We start from the raw sequence: 21885 nt of genomic DNA, 5'->3' as shown, positions 1-21885 counted from the left end.
CCTTCTTAAAGCAAAAGGAATTACTGACCAAAAAAGACATTATACAGGAAATGAAGGGAGCCTTCACAGAAATAAAACTCGGAAATTCAGTTAGAGCATCTCAACTTTGAAATGCATCTTCAATTCATTCCAGGCCCTGGGACTGGTAGGAAGTTTCTTTACTGTAAATGTGACGCAAAGTTTTTTGATCACTTTTTAATGATAAATTTTTACTTTTAGCTCAGTTTCCAAAGAGCATGAAGCTTGTATTAGCTATGTGTGAGTTTCTGTGTCTCTAATAATTTTAGAATCTGTTGGCTGATGTCAAGTACACTTGTTAACCAGAGAACTGGAAAGCATATATTGAACCTTTGGTTTGCAAACTGCCTAATGGATGATTGGCTTGGTCAGCAACTAGGGCCTTTAATAGCAATCAGATCTCACAACAGGATGTTTTACATGAGCGAAGGAACAACATACTGAGAGACTGTAGGTTCTAGGAACAAAACCTGAACAACCTAATAATAAGTAAAAGCATTTATTGTTTAATCTTTGGGCAGAATGCACTGTAAAGTGTATAGACTGAGATTGCTGGTACAGGCAGGTGCTCTACCTAAAGATGAGGCTGGAGGGGTCATTTAAGCAACAGCTAGTTGAGAAATGTCTGGAAAGGAAAATCTCCGTTCAGACAGTGAGAAACAGTCAGCAGTTGGGACAGTGAAGCACTAATACAGAAAACTGAGGAAGGAGTGGAGGCTCATCTGCGTGGGAACCTAATGAGTGTGGGAACCTAAACAGGCATCAGTGAGGAACGGCTAGGGAAAGTCTCTGAGGGCTCTTCTAACCTTTTGATCGTCTATCGTGGGTGTTGTCAGACTTCTGTATACTTGAGTAAAGGCCGAGACAGAGTCAAATAGAGAACAGGAGTTTCTGTCTGTAGAAAAAGTCCCTGTCTGAGGATCTTTACGAGTGTCAGAGATGACAGAGTAACCCTGCGCTAAACCCTTATCCGAATGGCCTCAGCTGTAAAAGTAATTTGGAATATTGGGCATGGGAGAATACTTTGCTCTTGGCAATGCAGCAGCCTCCTTATTGCCTCCTATGTACCACCACCCCTTCCCTCTGTATGGCGAAGAGGGATTATGACTTTGGTATATATCAACTTCTGGAAAATTACGGTTTTGCCTTACCTTTTACCAAATACAGCCAAATTAGCTCTGCAGCAAGTAAAGGATGCTTGTAGAAAATGACGTTCTCTGGTGCTTTATGTAGTGTGCTGGTCTAATCCATTTACGCCTGTTTAACAGGTAACCTCTTTGGGGGGCCTCACCATCAGACTCCAAAACCTGATCAAGCCTGATAAACAGATTTCTTGTATCAGCAGAGGGCGTATTGTCATTAACTAAGCCCTCCAGCTTGCTGCCAGGCCCCACGTGCTTACCCATGGCAGTCAGACTTCAAAGGTGGGATGAAGTGACAGAACCTGTGAGTTAGAAACCTGTCTCTGAGATCCTTTCAGCATGCACCAAGCAGCAACACGGTATGCCACCCTGTTTGTTGTTTTGCTAGAGTTCATGTAGTTGCAGAGTGGGCCTGCTTTCTTAGGATTGGACACTAAAATGCTTATTTAATTTTCCAGGACTCTGTCATCAAGGCTGGCCGTATTTGATACAGTTAAGCATTTTGTCGGGCTGTTGCCTGTTCTGTCAGAGGCAAACTATAAATAAACACGTGCTTCTGCGTTTCCCTATCTCTCACTCTGTAAGAGGAAATGGGCTTGTTTTCATGTGATTAGCAGGCAGAGGAACTTGTGAAAGTGACACAGCTGTACTGTAAAAACGCCAGCCCACAGACTTTGCTGCCAGAGGAACTTAACTGCCAACACTGATAGACCCGAAAGCAGGATTGCCTGAGACATGGAGCGAGAACCGATGCGCATAAGGGAGGGCTATTTGGTTAAGAAGGTAAGTGGGCAGTTTTGGACTGAGTGGAGGAGGAAGCTAACTCTGAACAGGTTGGGGAGGTGTAGAGAAACATACTTGCATTTCAGTTATTAAAAAAAGGATCACTTTTTCCAAAAAGAAAAGGCAAATGAACAGAATTCCTTGAGCAGTAAAACAATGTGGTGTTAGTGACTATAGAGGTACTTGGTAGCAGTTATATCTTGTCAGAGGACTACATAAGGCATTTTGCACATCTCAGGTGTACCTTCAGATCAAAAGATTTGTATTTTTATTAAGTAACCTAATGCCCTTAGTGGAAGCTTGGCAAAACAGGTAACAGCTTGAAATGGCCACAGCCTACTCGATTGCACTTAATTGCAGAGTTAAACATAAAGGAAGCATAGTGAGATTAAAGAGGTCAGGTCACCTTGGCCTAGAGACACTGTGTGGGGCCATGGGCATGTCCCCTCTTTGGGAAGGCAGTTGCTGCCCTACAGCAACCTCTGCTCTGAAGCCTTTTGTGGTAGAGCCCATAGGATAAGGCCTTGACTTTCATTTAAATCCTTAGTCAGATCAGTCTGGCTTAAAGCAGCCTAACTAAACAGTGTCAGTCCTGGAGCAAGAGAGGAGCTACTCCTGTGGTGTCTCTGCTCATCAAAATGAGAATTTCACTCATTAGAACAGCTGGCTGGAGGGATCTCTATTCTGGGACCACTGTTGTGAAGAGGCCACTCCTCAGTCTTATTTCTACTGACATTGAAAGGAACTAAGTTCATAAAGTAATCACAGAGCTGCGGTGATGATGTTGTCATGAGGAATGAGAGCACCACGTTCGTGCAGATTGCTGACCTCTAAGTTCCAATGGCCTGTTATGTAGAGCAAGTGGCTCATGATCTGTATTCCTCCATGATGGGGCATTGGCTGGAAACTAGACACTGGGACAATGCCAAACTGTGTGCCTGGCTGGGTATGCCAGGGAAGGATGCATACAGATGTGCCAGTGTCAGTCCCTCGCATTCCTGTGGGTGCTGGGTTCTCAAAAAGCAACTGCTAAAGTTGCTGCTGGGTGCTGTTGCAATCGCAACAGGGAAGTGGAAATTGTGCCCATTTCCTAGAACAGCCTTATAGGTGGCTCTGTCCTTACAGAGTGAGCTTATCCTGGTGGTGAGGAGCAGCAGTGTGTTAAAGGAAGGACTGGAGGGCAAAAGGAGCAGAACATACTGATCAGATGGGTACCAGCTGTTGGATACAACAGTGAGGCTGCTGTGAATTCCATAACCAGAGCTTTGAGCGAAAGGACGAGCATGCATCTGATTAACCTTAGCTGCTAATTATGTACTCTCCTCATTTATTCCTGTAAAATGAAACCAAGGATTTGACCTCCCAAAGGAGTCATCCATGCAGCCACAGCTCTCTTTTTTGGAGAGTGAAGCTCTCTTTTTTGGAGAGTGAAGGCCATTTGTCACTAACTTTCTCCTCTTGATATTTTTGTTAGGCTGGGGAACAGTGCTGTGCTTGGGGTTCAGTGCTTTAGCTGGGACATTGTGACCACCAGTAAATGTGGATTCAGACTTCAGTGTTGATTTAGGTCAGCTTAAACCTCTGTTTGTATATTTTTGCGGACTTTGTATCATCTGAGCATAAGAAACAGCTAATTTTCTAATTCTGGTGCTGCAGATATTATAAAAAGAAGTTGTTCTACCAAAGGGAAGTTGTGTGTGTTTTTAAAGTGGCTAATGATTTCAGAGAGCAATTCAAGGAACACCCATCTGTATCTGCAGCCTTTGGAGTAGGTGTGGCAATTTGAGTTTTAGTCCAGGAAAATCAAATCCAGCATATTGCTTGCTTGTCTTTCATGAGATGTTTTAGATGAGAACGTGACCATGATTGGGTTTGCTGATGGTGTGAATCTGAGACTGGCAGTCTAATGCTGCTCCGCGGTAGCTTCCATTGGCAGAGCATGTCAGAAACTGGTCTTCAGGAAGTACTGAACTTATCTGTTTAAGAGCAGAAGTATTGTAACCTGTGGTAAACCCCTAAACAAAAGGAAATTGCAATAGTTCTTGTCTTGGCTCATCATCTTAGCTGATTTCTTAGCAGAAAATCAACGAGTGGGTCGATCTGGGCTCTCAAAAAATGGTAAATTCTTATGGCTTATTTAAAAAAAAAACACCCTCAAAAGAAAGCAGCAGTCAACCCATATGTCATACCCAGATGAGACTCTTTTGTTGTAGCTCCCTCTTTAGCTGGGTTTCCAGAGAACCCCCAGGACAGCACCTTGGCTTTGGAAGGTAGCATTCATTTGTGGGGCACTTTCTGCTTCCAGTGAAGGCTGCAGAGGCTGTAAGCAAGTCCTGCTCCTAATAAGATCTTGGCTGACAGTTTTCCTTCCCCATCCTGTAATTGAATATAAGGTCCAATTCAGAGGGGCAAGGGCCTTTCTTGAAGGTAGTGCAGCAAAAAAAGATGTGACAGACAAAGTGTTCATTTGGGGAATAAGAAAAAAAAACTCGGCGTGTTTCTGTCCCATTCCCTTCTGCAGAAATACAAAATGCAAATGTAACTGACTCTGCCCAACTCTCAGGTTTAACAAATCAAAACAAGCCATTTGCACAGTACAACGGTGGCTGCCTTGCTTCTGTCTGCAGCTTTAGCATGGCTCAGCCACCATGGTCTGAGGAGGACAGGAATGCTGTGGATAGCATAGTTGTAGGAGTGGGAGGATAAATTTAGGTATCTCTTGGTAACAGAAAGAGCAAAGGAAACTAATATTTTTGAAGGATGGCCTCTGATTTGGGGCCTGCAAATCTTGGTTGTGCTTTGGTAACTCTTCAGAGGAACTGTTGGTATTCAGCATATCTAAATGTTCATTTGGTTGAGCTGTAAGTCACTTGGGTATCTGGGATTTTGACCACTTTTGAAGCTGGTTGCAGGCAGGACCAGAAAGGTCATCTAGCTAGAGTGTAACAGTCTTGGTAATTTTAGCAGTTAATTGTGCTAAACACAGAGAAACAGGTCATTCCTCTCAGAGTCCCTGAGAGTTTTGCTGTGTGCTTCACTATATGTAGGATCTGGCTCTATCTTTACCTCTGTATTTCTTGCATCTGGCAGCTGTGTTTCAGGAATAGGAAGTAAAAGCTTTAGAAGATGAAATGAGGCACTTCAATTCCTTACCACAGCAGTTGGAGATCTGCAGCCTCAGACTCTACAACTGTTCATTACTCTTACAGTTTGTTCTTATATGTCTAGAAATCCTCTGAGATGTGTACTTTCTTATCAGACAGCCAAACCTTAACAACTGACTGTATAGTAGCATCAAGTCCTAAATATAGCACTAAATGTGCCAGTTCACATCCAGAAATTTTGAGGATTATTCATAATATTGCCACTATGTCATCTTCAAGACAGTGGTTGGGACTAACTGATAGTGAAAAGAAACACCTGCTGGGGCAGGCAATGCGATTTTGGAAAAGCTTATGGGTGGGGTGACTACAAGAGGAGATTAATGGTGGTCAGAAGAATAACAACAATGTTTTTAAACTGCATAGTAAGATGGGTGCGGTTGTAGTATGTTCCCCATGAGACACTTACTATAGTTATTTTAGTGTCAGTCAGACACTTCCTGGAAGGTCATATCTTCAGTGGATATCATGTGAAGAGTTGAACATAATATACACGGTGATTTATTGATGCAGGGCAGCATGTTTAATACCTGGAAGCCGATGTGGGTCGTGCTCTTAGAAGACGGAATTGAATTCTACAAGCGGAAGGCTGACAACAGCCCCAAAGGGATGGTCCCACTAAAAGGAAGCTCTATTAGCAGCCCATGCCAAGATTTTGGCAAAAGAATGGTAAGTACTTTTTTTGTAACAATGATTGAGAGTATACTTATACTCCTGAAGGGGCAAAATGCTGGTGGTTACAGATTCCTTACCCTCATCCTAGTGGTGACTCTCACTTGTCTTAGAAGGTTACAAGCAGGCTTGGACTTGTGTGGTATTTGAAAGGTGTGACTGCTCAGGAAAAATTCAGGATACTTCAAGAGGAACAATTCAGAAAGTGATTTTTTTTTTTTTTTTTTAAATCTCTAAGTCTGTCAGAGAGCAGAGCTAAATTGTATTGTTGTGAGGACACTTAGCAAATGAATGGTGCAACTCCTGGGTTAAATATAACTCTGGCAGCCACAGAATAAAGGTGTGGGAAACTATTTCTGTGAGCAGTAGAAGCATTTATTTATTATCAAAGAGCAACAACTGGCTTGCTGAGACAGGAAGGAGATAAATGCTGTGACATGAATGCCCAAGTAAAGCTGTAATTCCAAACCTTTCTATTACCATTTGGTAACTACCTGACAGCACACACTTCACATTTGTGGAATCTATATTAATCACATACTGCATTGTTACTTGTAGGGATTTTGGAAGTGACTAAGAGTCACATCTATACTCATACAGAGAGAACAAAAACCAAAACTGATTTAGAGGAAGTAGTTCAAATGTTGCCTACACATTTGGGGCCTCTAAGGTCGAGGGTAGGTAGCACAGTACGGTCCCAATTTCGAGTGAAACACACAGATTGCTATATCCAGAAATTCAGAGTCTTACTTGACAGAAAATAAGATACAGGAAGACAAATGTACAAGCATACGTATTTTGTTACAGGATTCCTGAAAAATAGTTGTTGCTAAAACAGGATTTCTAGTATGAGCAAAGAATCATATCTTTAGTCAGTTGTTTGTTATGTCAGCAACTTGGTTTCATCAAATAGGCATTATACCCCCAGGTTTTCTTCTGACAAAGGGGTACTCCAGAATCTGGAAGGTTATCCAAGTACAGTTTAAAGAAATCTACCACAAGGATGTCTCACTAGAGATAAAAGTCTCTGAGAGCATTAGAAAAACAGAAAGTGTGCATGAGAGAGCAAGCTTCACTTTCTCATATGAGTAAAGCGAGGAGAATTATGCCTGTCCTTTGGGTTTGTGGTAAGTGGAGTCAGGGTCCCTGGTGTCAGGTTTGGACCTGCTGGTTTTTCTTTTCCTCCCTTTCTTTTTTTATTTCTTCTACTTATTTTTCTTTTATTTTTTCTTTTCTTTTCTTCTTTTTTTTTTGTTCTTTGTGCAGACCCCATACCTATATGGAAAAAAGAAGTTTATTCTTGTGGAGTCTTTTTAGACTTACATCTGTTAAGAAAAAGAGACTCAACTTAAAAGCTCTCTTTGAGGCAGTACAATAAAAGGATTGGGTGGAGAATAAAGATTGCTGTTAATTCTGTGCTGAGTCAAAGAAGCTGTAGATGGCTGCTTCTCCTGGGAACAAAAGGTTTTAGAGAGCCATTACCTTGGAAATCCCACCCAGGGCAGGATCATCAGGAGCTACCTGCTCTTCCTAGCTCTCTCTAGGTACTGCGAGTTGTCCACAGAAGGAGACTGTATTGTCATGCCTGTAAGGGGAATTACATGATCATGCATTCCCACCCCATGCCCATTATAGGTTTTTTGGTCCCTGAGCTGGCAAGGTCGCTTGTCTGTCCGATTGAGAAGGATTTGAGATTAATAGCTGGTCAAGCCCATTTACTTATTGCTAACAATTCCTGCCTGAGCCACTCTTGAGCGTGGCTGGGCAAACCGTGCTGTTCAACCCCTGCAACTTCAGATCTGACCTTCTGCTTCAGCCAGCATGGCTGTGTGTCAGAGCTCTTTGTTACAGCTCTTGGCTTTACATCTTTTGCAAACCATGAAGAATAAAGGTGAAGCATAATTATGTCTAGGGACTAGAGCATGGGGCAGGAACATTTAAATAAACAAATAAAGGAACATAAATTAAGTATATCTGCACACATTTGGTTCTACTTCTGCTGATTTGAAACCATGTTCCTACATTATCTAATTAACAAGCCTCAGCACAGTGCTCCTTACTTTATACATGAGGTATAATGCTTGGGGAGAAGGGTACTATGTTCAAGAGTATCACAGATTATACATTATAATGATAGAAATTAAGGTTTTCTTACAAAACATTGCTTTCCAAACAGTTTTGTGGGGCGATTTTGTTTGTTTTTTTCTGGGGTTTTTTTGTGTTTCACTCCCACAGAGGTACTGACATCAGTATTGGTCTACAGCAGTTGCTTGGAAATGTCAGTAACAGTAACACATTTAACAATAATGGAAAAATAATTCACCAGCATAGCATTCTACAAAATAGGCAGAGGGGTCTGAAGTATCCGATGTCTGCTGAAGGCAGAGTGAGAGAGATCCTTACCTGCCCAAAGGGTTGCTTGAGGATGTACCAGTTTGCAGAAGATGCATTGCATCTGTATCGAAGGGTGATGAAGTCTTTGAGGATCGTTCCTTTGACTGCAGCGATTTTACGTTATGCTTCATTTTACATTATGAGTTTACATAAGGAGTTTTACATTATGTTTAATTTTAGTTGCTGGGACCTTTTCTGAGGGAGAATAGAGGAAAAAAAGGAAGGGTGTCAGACCTGGGGGTTGAGGCATGAAAAACACCTTTTCATAAGCAAGATCTGATGCAGAGTTTGCTGAAGTCATTGGAAGCAATACAAACTACTTCAGCAGGTGGTGGAGCAGATCCTCCTTATTGAGTTGGTGAGATCTTTCTGCAAGTCTATAGACCAATAACCCTGGAGTTGTATTTTCTCTTTAAAATTTGTACTGTTCAGTCAAAACTGCAACATGCTTATTCATATGATAATGCCATCACTGGGATTGTTCTTACAAGTAGTTACTGTCAGATATGATGAAACCTAAATTTCTACATGTATTCCTTGAAAATGTAGTATCTTGATTTTTTGTATCTTACATTTTAGAGCTTTACTGTGCTGCTGAATCCAATGCCTCTGCTTTCCATCCTGCCTCCTTATTGGTTATGTGCCAAAACATATAGTTCTTACTCTTACGGGAATTATTCTGTTCTTAGTGGTTTACATACATTTCCTTCATAAGGCTAGAAATGAAAGTGTATGTGCAGGACAGGTGTTCTGTAGGGTGAAAAGTGGGATAATTCTCATTAGGTCAGTTTACATCCAGTCTCATACACCTGGGCCCAGTTTGGAGCAGGGATTATTGAGCCATGATCAGACTTTTATATTCATCTAGTTGGATTTCAGCTTTTTGAATTGGCTTGTGTATCGGCATCAAGGCCTAGCTTGAAACCTCAGAGCACGTCACCAACACATTTTGTTTATTAAATCAGTTGCAAAAAGCAGGTTCTGAGGGGAAAGGAAGCAATCTTGGGTTTGTTAAACAGAGATAGTCTGTTCCAGAAGAGGCTGCAACTGCATAGTTTGAGATTTTATTTCAAAATGCATTCACCACTGTTTGCTGTTCTTGATCTGAAGTTTGATCATTGCTTAATGTGATGCTAATTCTGCTGTAATTGTGCTTTCTCAGTTTTCCCCATGGCTTTCCTGTGGATAGCATTATCATGTATGGTTGCTCATAATCAGATTCATTTTTCCTAACTTAAACTATTTAAAATGTTGGTGTTTAGTTCAGACTAATGGTCTAATTTTCTCAAAAGCACAAACAGATATGCATCATCAGAGGGAGACTTGGTCAATTCTAGAATTGGAGACTCAACCTCTTCACCAATTTCAGGGGAAGCCTGGATGTCTAGCTTAGTGACCTAGCTTTCTAAAAGCTACAGTTAAGAAAAAGAGCTCTCCCAGTCTCCTCTGTGTACTGTAAATGAAAACTCTTATTTAGAGTTTCACTGTATGTTGCTTTTAATCTCTTTGACTTTGAGAATGCTGATTTTTTTCCTTTGGTAAAAGCTTGCTTTAATGCTTTGATATTTCATTCTGTTAATCTGGTGTGTTATCATGACTCTTGGATATTGGGATTTGGAGAGATCTGTCTGTTTGCTTTTCACATGCACCATACGTTGATTTTCAGGATGTAGCTCTTTACTGCGTAATAGAAAAGGTGAGTGGCAGTATGAACAGTGTCAGAAAAGAAATGGTTACTTTTCTGTCTGAAATGGATTTTTGAGGAACCACTGCTTTGTAGGTTTAAAATCTGTCTTCCATGGAAGCCAGTGGGACTTCTGCACAATTTCAGGGTGTCAGAATTTTTCCCATTGGCAGCAGTCTGGAAGATGCATATTAGAGATGTTCAGAAATGTGCCATTTACAAACGCGGGCTTAAGTAGACTCATTCAGTGTTTTGATTTCATTGCTGTAGATTCACCATTCTGCTCTTTGATGATAGCCTCTGCCTTACTTGCCCTCATAAAGCCATGCTGTTTGCTTGCTGATTAGCCTGTCATTTTTAGATGCCTGTTGAGTCAGGCCCTGTTGTATTTATTCTAATACAACTACAGAGCAAATTACGGTTCTACTTATGGGGAACTACATTTTAGAGGAAGCCTTTGCCTGAGTAGATCCAGATTTTCCATCCAAACGATCACTGGATGAAAACAAGGTCAAACGGTGTGAACTTTGTGGTGGTTTTTTTCAGGTTGGTCTTATTTTTTTCTGCTTAATAGTACCTTTTAAAAGATCTTTTCTCATTTTTTGGGAAATACAGTCTTTCTGTTGTTGCTAGTGTGTTTAGATAGGTAGTGACCATAAGGTGTAGCCAAGGGTTGGATGTATCGTCTCCTCACCAAGCCCTTAAAGGTTTGCTAGGCTGCAGATGTGTTCAGCTACTCTCCAGTGTGACTGTGACCTTTTCTCCCCATGTGAATCAGTAGCTGAGCAACATGATGTGGGTTTTTTTCCTCCTGCAGACTGCATCTCTCTAAACATTAAGACAAAATTACACCCACTGTAAGCCTGCAGGGGCTGGGCACTTCAGCTTTTCAGTTGTGTTGAACTTCCCAGCAAAAGTTAAAATCAGCAGCTATATTGGTGCCACTGACCTTGGCTGTACTAACAATGTCGGGATCGCTCACATGGAAATAACAGAGCCAGTTACCTGCACTACCTGTGCATGGTTTTCTTTGGAGTTTTTTCAATTTAACTGTGGCTCTAAGGCACTTTCCGTAGTCCCTTAGGCACAGGTAGGCTGTATGTTGTGGTGGTACTAGGTTAATTGTGCCCAACTGGCTACACCAAAGTAAGTTTTTAAAAAAAACATCATTTATCCTTCCAGTTTGTCTTCAAGCTCACTGCGGCCAAGCAGCAGGACCACTTTTTTCAAGCTGCCTTCCTGGAGGAGAGAGATGCCTGGGTACGGGATATCAAGAAAGCAATTCATTGCATAGATGGAGGCCAAAGGTTTGCCAGAAAATCCACAAGAAAGTCTATCAGACTACCTGAAACCATCAATCTGAGGTTTGTTCTCATAGTTCTGCTCCTCCACTTACTTCCATCTGCAGGCAGTGTGCCAGATGTGTAAACTCGGTCTAGAAGAGCTGTGAGCATGTCTGTCCATGCCACCTCTCTGGTTTCACTCAGAGTCCTTTCTGCATGACTAACAGCTTCAGAGCATACAATGTGGCAGCAATGAGCTAGCGATCAGAACTGGCAAGATCCTTTTTAATACATCATCTTTTACCAAAACATGCTTATTTTTCAGATGATTATGCTCATAAGGAGATTTCTGAGCACACTGCAGTACAAAAGGAACCCCAGCCACAGTGTGATTCTTCCAGGAGAGGCATTTTTATACAATATATAATTTATTGCAAAAATATTTTAAACCTTTTGTTTGCTTTCCAGAGAAATGCTGATGTTAGCCTAGTTTTTGAATCGTGAGGGGAGAGTGGTGCCTGCCAGAGAACTTGGAACTGGAAAGGGAGAAGAAGAGATAAAGGGCATACACGGGAAGCCATCTGTTTGTCAGTACTTAAAAAAAAATGGACAACTTATTTTTTGCCTCTGAGCAGTAAATATCAAGATACAAACGAGCCTGCAGTGCTCCTTACAAGACAGTAAAACCGCACAGGGCCAAGATCCAATTAAATCTGACTTCACAGGCTTCAGCAGAGGATCACCCTGACTAACAGGCCAAAGGACTTAGCCTGTGATATTTAATATTTGTCCTTCTTGTCATTCCAGAGCTCCAGGGAACTACAGTTCTGAGCAAGTGAAAGCGGGTAGAAGGAATGAAGCCACAGCCAGGGTTCACTGAGGTTACGTAGGGCCTCTGAGAGCATGCAAGCTTTGGAGATGTCACAGTGACAGGTTTTCTGCTCAGCCAAGGACATTTGGGGGAATGTAGCACAAAGCAGTGAGCCTCCCCTATTGGCACTGAGGCTGTGGGGCCCTGTGAAGGTGCCTCAGCAATGGCTGTTCCCCTGTTCACACTACAGTCACCACAAGCTGTTCCATTCTCAAAATATGGGGGTGTGGTGAGCCATTTGTGCACCCCGCTCTGCTCTTGCAGCTGTGACAGCAATGTAGTGAGGCCTCCAGGCTTTGCAACGTAAGTCTTTCAGGAGATTAAACTAAGCCATGCTATAGCTCTGCAGAGAGCAATATGCCAGCAAAACATGAAGTCCCTGTGAATGACAATGTTATTGTATGAACTGGCTAAAGCTTTTTATTTGCTAACAGCTTCTGTGGTTATTTTTATGCACAGTGCTTTGTACCTCTCAATGAAAGATCCTGAAAAGGGAATAAAGGAATTGAAGCTGGAAAAAGATAAAAAAGTGTTCAATCACTGCTTTACAGGTAAGGAGCTCTTGCCCCTCTTTTCCATACAATAAAGGGAACTTAGAGCTGACAGACTAAAGATAGATCAAGCAGCTCTAAGCTCTGTAGAGCACAGAGAAGTTTGAGAAGAAAACTTGGCAGATATTTTCTTGACCAACACATGAGGTGCTCAAAGGATGAAGCTTGAAAACTTGTTCAGTTATGGCCATGGTAAGCAAGAGAGGAGGAAGAAATTTAACCAGATTGAAGTAGATGTTTGTAGAAAGTTGCATGAAACACTTAACTGCAGAAGAATTAGTCCTTTCTGAATTTTTCGTCAACAAACTGTCACACTAATTCCTGTCCTGCTCCAAGTCAAATCTGTGGGTGCTAGAGTCAAAAGTCTCACCCTGTTTCGACAGCGCTGTGTCAGTAACATAGCAGCCTGGAAGACTGCCTTCTCCAGGCTTAGCTGTCCTTCGTACTTTCCCCAGTCCCTGTCCCTGAGGCTTCCCAGCTCAGCCCTGCACCCCTTCCCAGCAATCTTCTCCCCCAGGTCCAGTGTTCAAGAGTGGTATGGGCCCCTGCCACCAGTGAGGTCGGCTGTACCTCACTGGATGACCCAGGCACGGTTCCAGATGAGCTCTCTGCATTGTCACTAAGATCATCTTTCAGGAGATGGATGAATAGATGGAGTAGTTGTTGCCTGTGTATTTCTAAGCTTCTTTGTGTGTGTCTTGGTTTGTGGCTGATATTGTTTGTTCCTCTGTAAACAGGTACCTCTGTGATTGACTGGCTGGTGTCTAGCAACTCCATCCGAAACCGCAAAGAAGGTCTCATGCTTGCCTCTTCCCTCTTGATTGAAGGCTACCTACAGCCTGCAGGGGATACGTCTAAGGTTGCTGCTGAGGGACTGTCAGACACCCCCTTCTTAGATCTCAGTGATGCCTACTATTACTTTGTGAGTGTTGTATTCTGTTTTTTTTATTGTGCCAGACTTGCTGATGCTCTGCTTTTCTCAGGCTTCTCCTTGGGTTTCTTAAGTCCTGAAGGAAGGCTTGTGCAGTAATAGAGAGATACATGTTAATTGTCTTTCTCTACATGATACTCAGAATGAACTGGCTCACTTTAATATTTGTAAGCAGGACTTTTTTTTTTTTTTTCTGGCACCCTTCTAAGTGTGAACTGAGTGCTGAGATCAAGCTGAGTTCTTTTTAACTTAGACTTTGTTCCAGGTAGTTTCACCAGCGACCAGAATTTAGCCATCAGTTCCCCTGATGATTCAGTGGAAGGGAAAAGAGTAATTCATTATCATGGGTCTTCTCAGAGTGGCACAAGCTACAAACTCATTTTTGTGCAGAGCCATCAAATCTGACTCGGCGAGTGCATGTGCGCACACACACACACAGAACTTGCCTGTGAGCAGAGAAGCAGAAGTTTTTAATATCTGCCAACAACGCCTGTCCTGGGTAGCTTACCCAACCTTTTCAGTTTGTTGCTTCATATTCTGTAGATTGATTTGAAGAACTTGCAATATCACAATCACAGTGAAATAATGTTGTAAAGATGTTTGGCTTATGAACTTCTGCTAACAAAAAAGTATGCCTTCTGTCAAGTAAAATGCTTAGATATTACAATTCTGTTTATATTTACCACATAGAATCACTCAGCTTCAGCAAAATTACTCTCCCATTACCTCATTTGTTTTCCTAGAATGTGTCCCTGGTAGGGAGACTTTGCCTGTGCAGCAATGGAAGCAGAGACACCACTGGTGAAGGCATCACAGTTCCTGGCTACCTGGGACACTTCTCCTAGCAGCCCATGTGTGCTTTGCTTGCTTTCAGCTTTTCTAGCTTAATTCAATACCAATGTGGTGTGAGGAGGCCACAGCAGGTCAATGTCTGACTTGCTATCATACTTGCTATCAAGTAGGCAGCACAAACATTTACTCTACGCCATAGAATCATTACCTACATTTATGTCACTTGATCAGTGTAAGGTTTCAGTAAATGGCATCACAACTTACCTGGTGTGGAATGGATGTGATGCATGGATCCTGAGACAGCCTGTGCTCAGTGCACACATCACAGCTATAGAAAATTGCAAATTTCAGAAACTAGGGGTAGTTCTTGTTGTTGAAGACAGCCTAGATGGAGCATTTCTTCTTCCCAAATTCTAAATGGTTGTGATAGATAGGGGAAGAGGAAGGGTATGCTGGGTGCAGGGATGGCCAGCCTGGAGTGTATTGGCCGTTCTGGCATTGCTTCATATGAACTGCTGTCTGTGCCTTTAAAAACCTGTGACATCAGAAGATTGAGGCAGGCTGCACATCATGGAGGAAAGGTGATACCAAGAATCATGGAGAATGGAGGCACTGACATACACACAGATGCTCCAGCTGTCTTCAGATGCCCTGAGACCCATTGGTGTAGTCCTACCTCACAGTGAAACGCTTCCATGGTGACTTGGAGACCTCCTCAACTTCACCAGGGGATTTTTCCAGTAAAAGCGTTGATTTTTTTGGTGGCAAAAAACAGGGTGGAGGGAAGCCAAAGAGAAGCCAGATTGGTATAGATACATAAGCATGCAGCAGCTGTGCAACTTCTGAATTTTCTCTTGTGGTCATGCAGCCAGACAGTGGATTTTTCTGCGAGGGAAATTCTAGTGATGATGATGTGGTCCTGAAAGAAGAATTCAGAGGCATAGTAGTCAAACAAGGATGTTTGCTGAAACAGGTCAGTATTGCACATGTTCCATCCTGTCACTGGGATGATGTTGCATGGATACAAGATTACCCTCTTACATCTAAAATCTTTAGAGGAGAGAGAAACTAGCCTATGCCATCTCCACGCTTGACAGGTTTCATCTCTGTCCCTCTTGCCTTTGCACAAAGAATGCTTGCTGTAGCATGGCATCAGGGCTTTTGCCCAACATTGCAAGGTTTATTGCTCTTACTACGAAATAAGACAGTTTATAGTTGTAATTAGCAAAGAGTGCTGAAGCAGGAGATGTGACATTGGTGCAATTGGGTAGAAAGGCTGCCAATCCAGTGTCCCTCTGGACACACAACTGGATTCAGTTGCCAGTTTTCACAGGCCTTTTCAGCATACCTGAGCAAAGGAGTCCTTTCAGTCACTAACATTTGATTCTGTCCCATTTGTAAGACGGAAGATAACAGTTTGCCTTCCTTTCCAGCAAAACTTTAAGCAATACGGTGAACACCGTAGTAAGACCCTTGCTTTCTGAGGCCATCATTGCAAGCAGATATTGGTGAACTGAAGGCAAGACCAGGATTCTTCAATGAATAGAATATTTTCAGGAAAGGACTGACAATGATCATCTATTCCAGCTGCTTGAGCACTTCAGGGCTGATCAGATGTTAAAGCATGTTAAGGGCATTGTCCAAATGCCTCTTAAACACTGACAGACATGGGGCATCGACCACCTCTTTAGGAAGCCTGTTCTGGTGTCTGACCACCCTCTGTAAAGAAATGGTTCCTAATATCAATTCTGAACCTCCACCATTAAAATATTCCTTGGGAGCCTAAGAACTTTTTGGTGGTGCTCACATGTATTTCTCTTGCTCAGATTACTCAAAAGCAATGGAAGAAATTAGATGCACATCTTTCTGCTAACTTTCACCCTGCCACATTCATATCTGCCTAGTTAGTAAGAGCTTCCTTGCAAACAGCATAGCTACTTGAGAAACTTAATATTTTGACATGCTGAGAGGAAGTGATTCATGACAGTCTTCCGCCAGTGTTAATCTGGATTTGGTCACCCTCAGTGAGTTGTGGATCATTGCTTGGAAGTGTAACTGCTTCTGCTGAGAGGGCTTTCAATAGATCTAGATTTATTCCACCCATCATTTCAGTCTTGAAAACAGGCAATGAGGTGTCTACGTCTGTATCGGAAGGTGGTGTTATATTTCTGCTTGAGCTCCTCAGCCATGAACCTCTCCAGGGTGCTTAAGGCAGATAAGCCGTTTTTGTTGTTGTTGACTTTGCAGGGAGAGAAGGAGCATCAGCTCATTCTTGCCCATAGTTCAGGGTACCTTCCTGCAAGACATTTTGCAGCCATGTTCTCTGGCAAGCATTTAAACCCAGTTCTCACAGACCTCATGTGAATGTCATAACTACCAGACTATGAGACGTGCTTAGGGGAATCTCCCATGTTGCAGCTGTTCTGCTTTGTACAAAAAATAAAGAGAAATGAGTGTGATAGCCCAGTTGTTGTGCAGAACAGTGGGATGCAGAAAGGCCACGTTCAAGTCCTACTCCAGTGAATATTTTCTGTAAAAAATATTCAGCTTTTTCCCTTTTGTATTTGCCTGTTCTGTCATGTGTGGGTAAGCTGACTGTAAGCGCTTGCAGGCAAAGCAGTTCACAACATTCGTGGTTTTGAATTTTCCTAGGGACATCGGAGGAAGAACTGGAAAGTGAGAAAGTTTGTTTTAAGAGATGACCCTGCATATCTTCACTACTATGATCCTGCTGGAGTAAGAGACGTTTGGTTTATTTCCCTGTTTGTTTTAAAGCAAATGCCTTGTAGCAATATCTGAATGGAGTATTTGCACGGGAGTGTGTGATAGGAAAGACCAAGCAGAACAGTGGGGCTATTTGTGCTCACACAGCCTAGCCATCCTCTGCAAAAGCAGAGTGAAGGGTGCTTTCTGGGGCTGTGAAGTCAGGGTGGCAAGTGCCACCCAGACCTGGGGACAGGTAACGCTGAACTGTGCTCTAACCTCTCATCTGTGATTAATTAGAATTAATGTGTGCTCTCAGTTGATTAAAAGGAACTAGGTCATAAGTGCAAATGAACACAATACAGTCATTTTGCAGTTTATAATTGAGGTATTTTCTGTGTCAGGCTGAGACGTGGCATTCCATTTCTTGCATAATTCTAACAGGCCAAACCCTGCCCTAAGAAAGGAAGGAGCATTGCCACAGGCAAAACCTGCCCCCCAAAAGTTGGCATTCAGGTAGATTCAGCCCACAGGTTTTATTTCATCCTGCATTGCTGCAGGAGCAGTGCCGTTGTCGGTTACAGGTACTTTATGCTGTCCCCTTTGGCAGAAGCAGCCTAGACACACTAGAGTATCGACATGGAGGAGTTTCTGACCTCCTTATTCTCAGCTTGCCTTTCCTGTTGCTGGCATTCCCTCCCAAAGGGCTGAGGTGTATCAGCTTATAGGGACTGCTTCTTTGAAACTTATGCCAACAAAAATGCATCTTCACCCATTCTTTGATTATCACAGTCCCGAAGTGCACAAGAGGCCAAATTGTAAATAAGGGTATAGCTGCTTTTGCTGCTTCCAAGATATTTCCAAGATCTACTCTTTTTCTAAGAAATCTTCCTTTCTATTTACTGTGACATCAAAAGAAAAGTTATAGTTGGCACCAGGCTTATATTCTTCTTGTACCTTTGTTCAGGTCATGCTAAATACTCTGCAGATCCTGCATTCCAAATACCCAAAGAAATTCCGTGTTTATTTGCCCCCCCCCTCCCCAATTTAATTTTGATTTCATGTCCTCACCAGGGAGAAGAACCACTAGGAGCAATTCACTTGAGAGGCTGTGTGGTGACAGCAGTGGAAGATATGCCAGACTGTAAGGAACCTTACTGAATGAGCTGTGTAATAAGTTTTGGGTACATTCTTTCAATCTGAAGTGGTTTTTACTCAAAAGCAGTCTAAAGCAATCTATGTGCAATGATTCAGTAATTCTTCTAGTAACTAGTCTCTATTGCTGTCTTAATTACTGGAGAAGGATGCTGTGGTAAAGGTAGCAACAGGGAATCTCCTGTTTTGTCAGTTGTTTAAAGAATGTGTGTTAGGATAACTGGCCTTAGGCAAAGTAAGCTGAGTTTGCACTTTTTAGTTGATGAATTCGGGATGGTAGCTTTATGTTAGAAATAGTTATGTCAAAAAATTATTAATGTTCACATTCCGTTCCCTCCCAAAACTAGAAGTTGTGGGAGCAGCAATGGTTAAGTGTTGCTGCAAGGAACAAGAAACACTCATTCCATGCATTCTCCTCTCTGTGGGAGAGGCAGCCTATCATGCCCAGCAAGAAGGTCTGTTGGCATCTTGGCACCTGTGTAGTCTGTGCTGGCAGGTATGAAAAGAACCAGAGATTCTGGATGTGACGTGAACTTAAACATCTTGTTTTTGTAGTTGGCAAGGCATTGGAGGGTTTGGGGAATATGACCTGTCTGCAGGATTGCAGATCCTTCCATGACTGGAGATCAATTAACCAGAGATTCCTGAAGGTGAAATGTGCAGAACTCATGGGTTGTTTCTCTGAGAGAGACCTATCTCATGGACCCAATCTTGCAATCTGTTTGTGAAGGCCTGATCAGGCACAAGTGTAGAAAGGAAGGAAACCCCCTTACAGTGTGTAAAGGAAGAAACATTGTAAGTACAAGACTATTCTCTCATAGCTGACTTCCTCATTTGTTCCCTGTAGCCAAGAAGTATGATGTTGACAACATCCTCTTTGAAATCATCACAGCAAACGAAATCCACTATTACTTGCAAGCAGCCTCATCTGCAGAGCGTACAGAATGGATCAAAGCAATTCAGGCAGTTGCTAGGACTGGAAAATGAAGATGATCTGCCCGCGAGAAGACAGACAACTGAAATTAGTTACTCAAAACAAAACAGGAATTTTAGCATTTTACTGAGAGGAAGCAGTATTATCCAGAAAGGTGTCCTAAGGCTTGTGGGTTGGGGGTGAGGGTGGGTAGTAAGTTTTTCTATAGTGGGCACTAACAAACTAACATTTTTCCACTTGTGTTACAGTAATATTTTACTAAATTATAGCATGCCATATTAGTGTGTGCTGCTTAGAGTAATCAATCTACCTTGGGAAGGTTGTACCTTATAACTTTCTTTGCTGCCACAGCTGATAGTGTGAATTTCACCATAAACAGGGGACAGTCGTGTCACTGACTGAGGAACTCAACTAGTCACCTACCATTCTGCCTGTGTTGTGCTTCAGTACCTTCAGATATTTCACAATCTTCCCAAGACAAACTGTACATTTTCTTCTTTACAAGATCTTTTTACTGCTTGTTCACCTGTACAAGTAATGCCATAGATTTAAGGAAAAACATCAACTCACTGGGAAACCTGATTCACTCCTTTATAATCCTTCAGTGTTAAGGAAGGGAAGAATGCAGACAACGGTGGAAACACCTTGTGGAAAGCAAGTACAACTGAGTGACAGCGGTATGCAGCAAAGTCTCTTCCACAGTATTTCAAACACAAAGCAATCTCAGTTCAACATCTTTATCACCTGATTTTGATCTTTGCTAAATTTATCCACACGAATCTGCTCTAGGACTATTGTTAACCTTCATTTAGGTCACCAAAGCAGTTGCTAGGGTGTCATGTATGCTGATTTGACCTGTACTTGAATTAAGAATCTTACAGGAGAAGGGAAAGGATCCATGGATTACTTATTCGAATTACTTGTGGTTTTATTCAAGATTTTATTTTTCTTTTTTTAACTTCCAGCAACATACTCAGTCCTTGGTTCTGTACCTTAGTAATATAAGAGAAACTTTATGCTTGCTGTAACTGAAATAAACATTATTTGACAGGGTCAGTTTACCTGATCAATCTTATATTTTTGTCTGAGTGTATGTATCAAACTTCTAATTCTTAAACTTTAAGCAGGAATTGAAAGTCAAGTTAATGTCGGATTCTGCATGTAGACTGTTCCTGAAACAGAATGATGTTTCTGAGTGCAACTTCAAAACTTTTAAAACTCTGTTTGTTCATCTAATAAGGTACCTTATCCTTAAGAATTCTTACTCAGATCTCTTCAGTCTAAAAACAGGTCTGGCCCTAAAGCTTCTTTTCAATTCTGCTTAATGATACCTGTATCTGAGCTAAGGAGCCTGAAGGTCTTTTGCCTTGGTATTGCTTATCACAAAGAAAACGCAGCCTTGCAGGGGCAGCAGGCTGGCAGACACTGCATTGTCACGTCCATGTAAGCCAGCCAGAGGAAATCTGCTTCTGGCAGGCATTTCCTGTACCTCCCACAAGCTGACAGGATTGCTGAAGCCTGATCTGTCATTCTGAGGAAGGAAGACTCATGGCAAAAAGATACCCTGTTTTCTCAGCCTGCTTTCTTGATAATTGCTGTGTGGTTGCTGCGTATTTTTGCTTTCAGAGCTCACTAACCCAAAAATACCCTATGGCACAGGAAAATAGAAGAAAAACCTACACAAGCAAACAACAGAAACTTGCCCAGCTTAGCAAAGGAGGGATGCGACTGCCAATTTTTAATAAAACTAAAAAGTTTCACTAGTCTTTGACCTTGTCATTTTTCCCTGTGCCCAGTCAAGGGTGCAGCTTCCCACCTATGAATGGTATTTTCTCTGGTAGTTGATGCTAGTTGGTGTATCTGTGGAGGAGCTCTGGTGTTTGTACCAGACTATATTAATAGGGTCTCTAACCTCAGAGGTAGTTCTTTTGAGGATTGATCACAAGCGTTTATAGGTGTCTCCGCTTCTTGGCAGAAACAGGAACATTGGAAGTGTATGTCTGATGCCACACTACCTACATTTCCTGCTATAAATGCTTTCATTTGCCTGAGACTGGTACTGGGAGTGACTTCACATTGTTCTTCCTTTTAGTCAGGTTCTTGCACATTTCTTGACATTAATAATTAGCTCTACATTCCAGGGTGAATGTGCTGTAGTAGCATTTTCAGATAAGGCCTGACAAGAAAAGCAATACATTTCACAGACCTCTCTGGTAAGTTCTTTGCAAGGGATGAATTTGGACCAGGGTTATTATGAGGCTCATTTTTCAAAGACATTTTGTTTTCTAACTCATGGCAGTGCTTTTGAAAATCAAAGTAGGTACCTGAATGCCACCAGCAGTCTGACGTTAGGAATTGTGCATGAGATGATGACAATTGTCACAACCCTTGAACTGAGTCAGGAGAGTTGCTAAGGAGAGAGCTACTGGAATTGAGGCAAGGTGGCAAGGACTACTGTAATAGATGTCTGTATATGAGAAAAAAATGTTAGTTTTACATCGTTACAGTTTCTAGAGATACTAAATAGATCTTGTCCAAGGGAATTTAGTATTAAAAAGCAACTACAACTCTTTCATAGATTATGAGGCCAGCCTAGTTAGTCAGAAGGCATGGAAGGGAAGAGGCATGTATCCTGAATACTAGTGCAAGAAAAGAGAGAGCAGGCCTAGTACAAGGAACTACTAATGGAAGGAAGAAAAATAGGAGAGCAGACCTTCATATACCATGCTTCCTCCATCTGTTTTCACCCTCCAACTATTTTAATCACACTTCTATGCACTCAGCAATTACTATATCAACATCAGTTCCTTT

The 21885-nt window shown here is 42.0% G+C and overlaps 1 protein-coding gene across 1 annotated transcript; it reads left to right on the top strand.

The window, feature by feature from the left end:
- Positions 1 to 1840: 1840 nt before the first annotated feature.
- On the top strand, positions 1841 to 19244 carry PLEK (pleckstrin). Its single transcript, XM_010284695.1, has 9 exons — positions 1841 to 1943; positions 5618 to 5773; positions 11037 to 11218; positions 12468 to 12559; positions 13297 to 13481; positions 15151 to 15255; positions 16935 to 17018; positions 18060 to 18129; positions 18988 to 19244. The coding sequence occupies exons 1-9, from the start codon at positions 1896 to 1898 to the stop codon at positions 19125 to 19127; spliced, it is 1062 nt and encodes a 353-aa protein (XP_010282997.1). The 5' UTR covers positions 1841 to 1895; the 3' UTR covers positions 19128 to 19244.
- Positions 19245 to 21885: the final 2641 nt, after the last annotated feature.

The sequence above is a fragment of the Phaethon lepturus genome, unplaced genomic scaffold (genome assembly GCF_000687285.1).
Source record: "Phaethon lepturus isolate BGI_N335 unplaced genomic scaffold, ASM68728v1 Scaffold39393, whole genome shotgun sequence".
NCBI classification, from domain to species: domain Eukaryota; kingdom Metazoa; phylum Chordata; class Aves; order Phaethontiformes; family Phaethontidae; genus Phaethon; species Phaethon lepturus.
The sequence above is the reverse complement of the archived record's forward strand: the minus strand, read 5'-3'. Positions and strand labels throughout refer to the sequence as shown.

What these genes read in the sequence shown, in the direction of transcription:
- PLEK (XM_010284695.1), top strand. Translation starts at nt 1,896, where the DNA reads ATGGAGCGAGAACCGATGCGCATAAGGGAGGGCTATTTGGTTAAGAAG. An exon ending in AAGATTTTGGCAAAAGAATG is followed by an intron (nt 5,774 to 11,036) that starts GTAAGTACTTTT and finishes TTATCCTTCCAG; the next exon opens with TTTGTCTTCAAGCTCACTGC. An exon ending in GTTCAATCACTGCTTTACAG is followed by an intron (nt 12,560 to 13,296) that starts GTAAGGAGCTCT and finishes CTCTGTAAACAG; the next exon opens with GTACCTCTGTGATTGACTGG.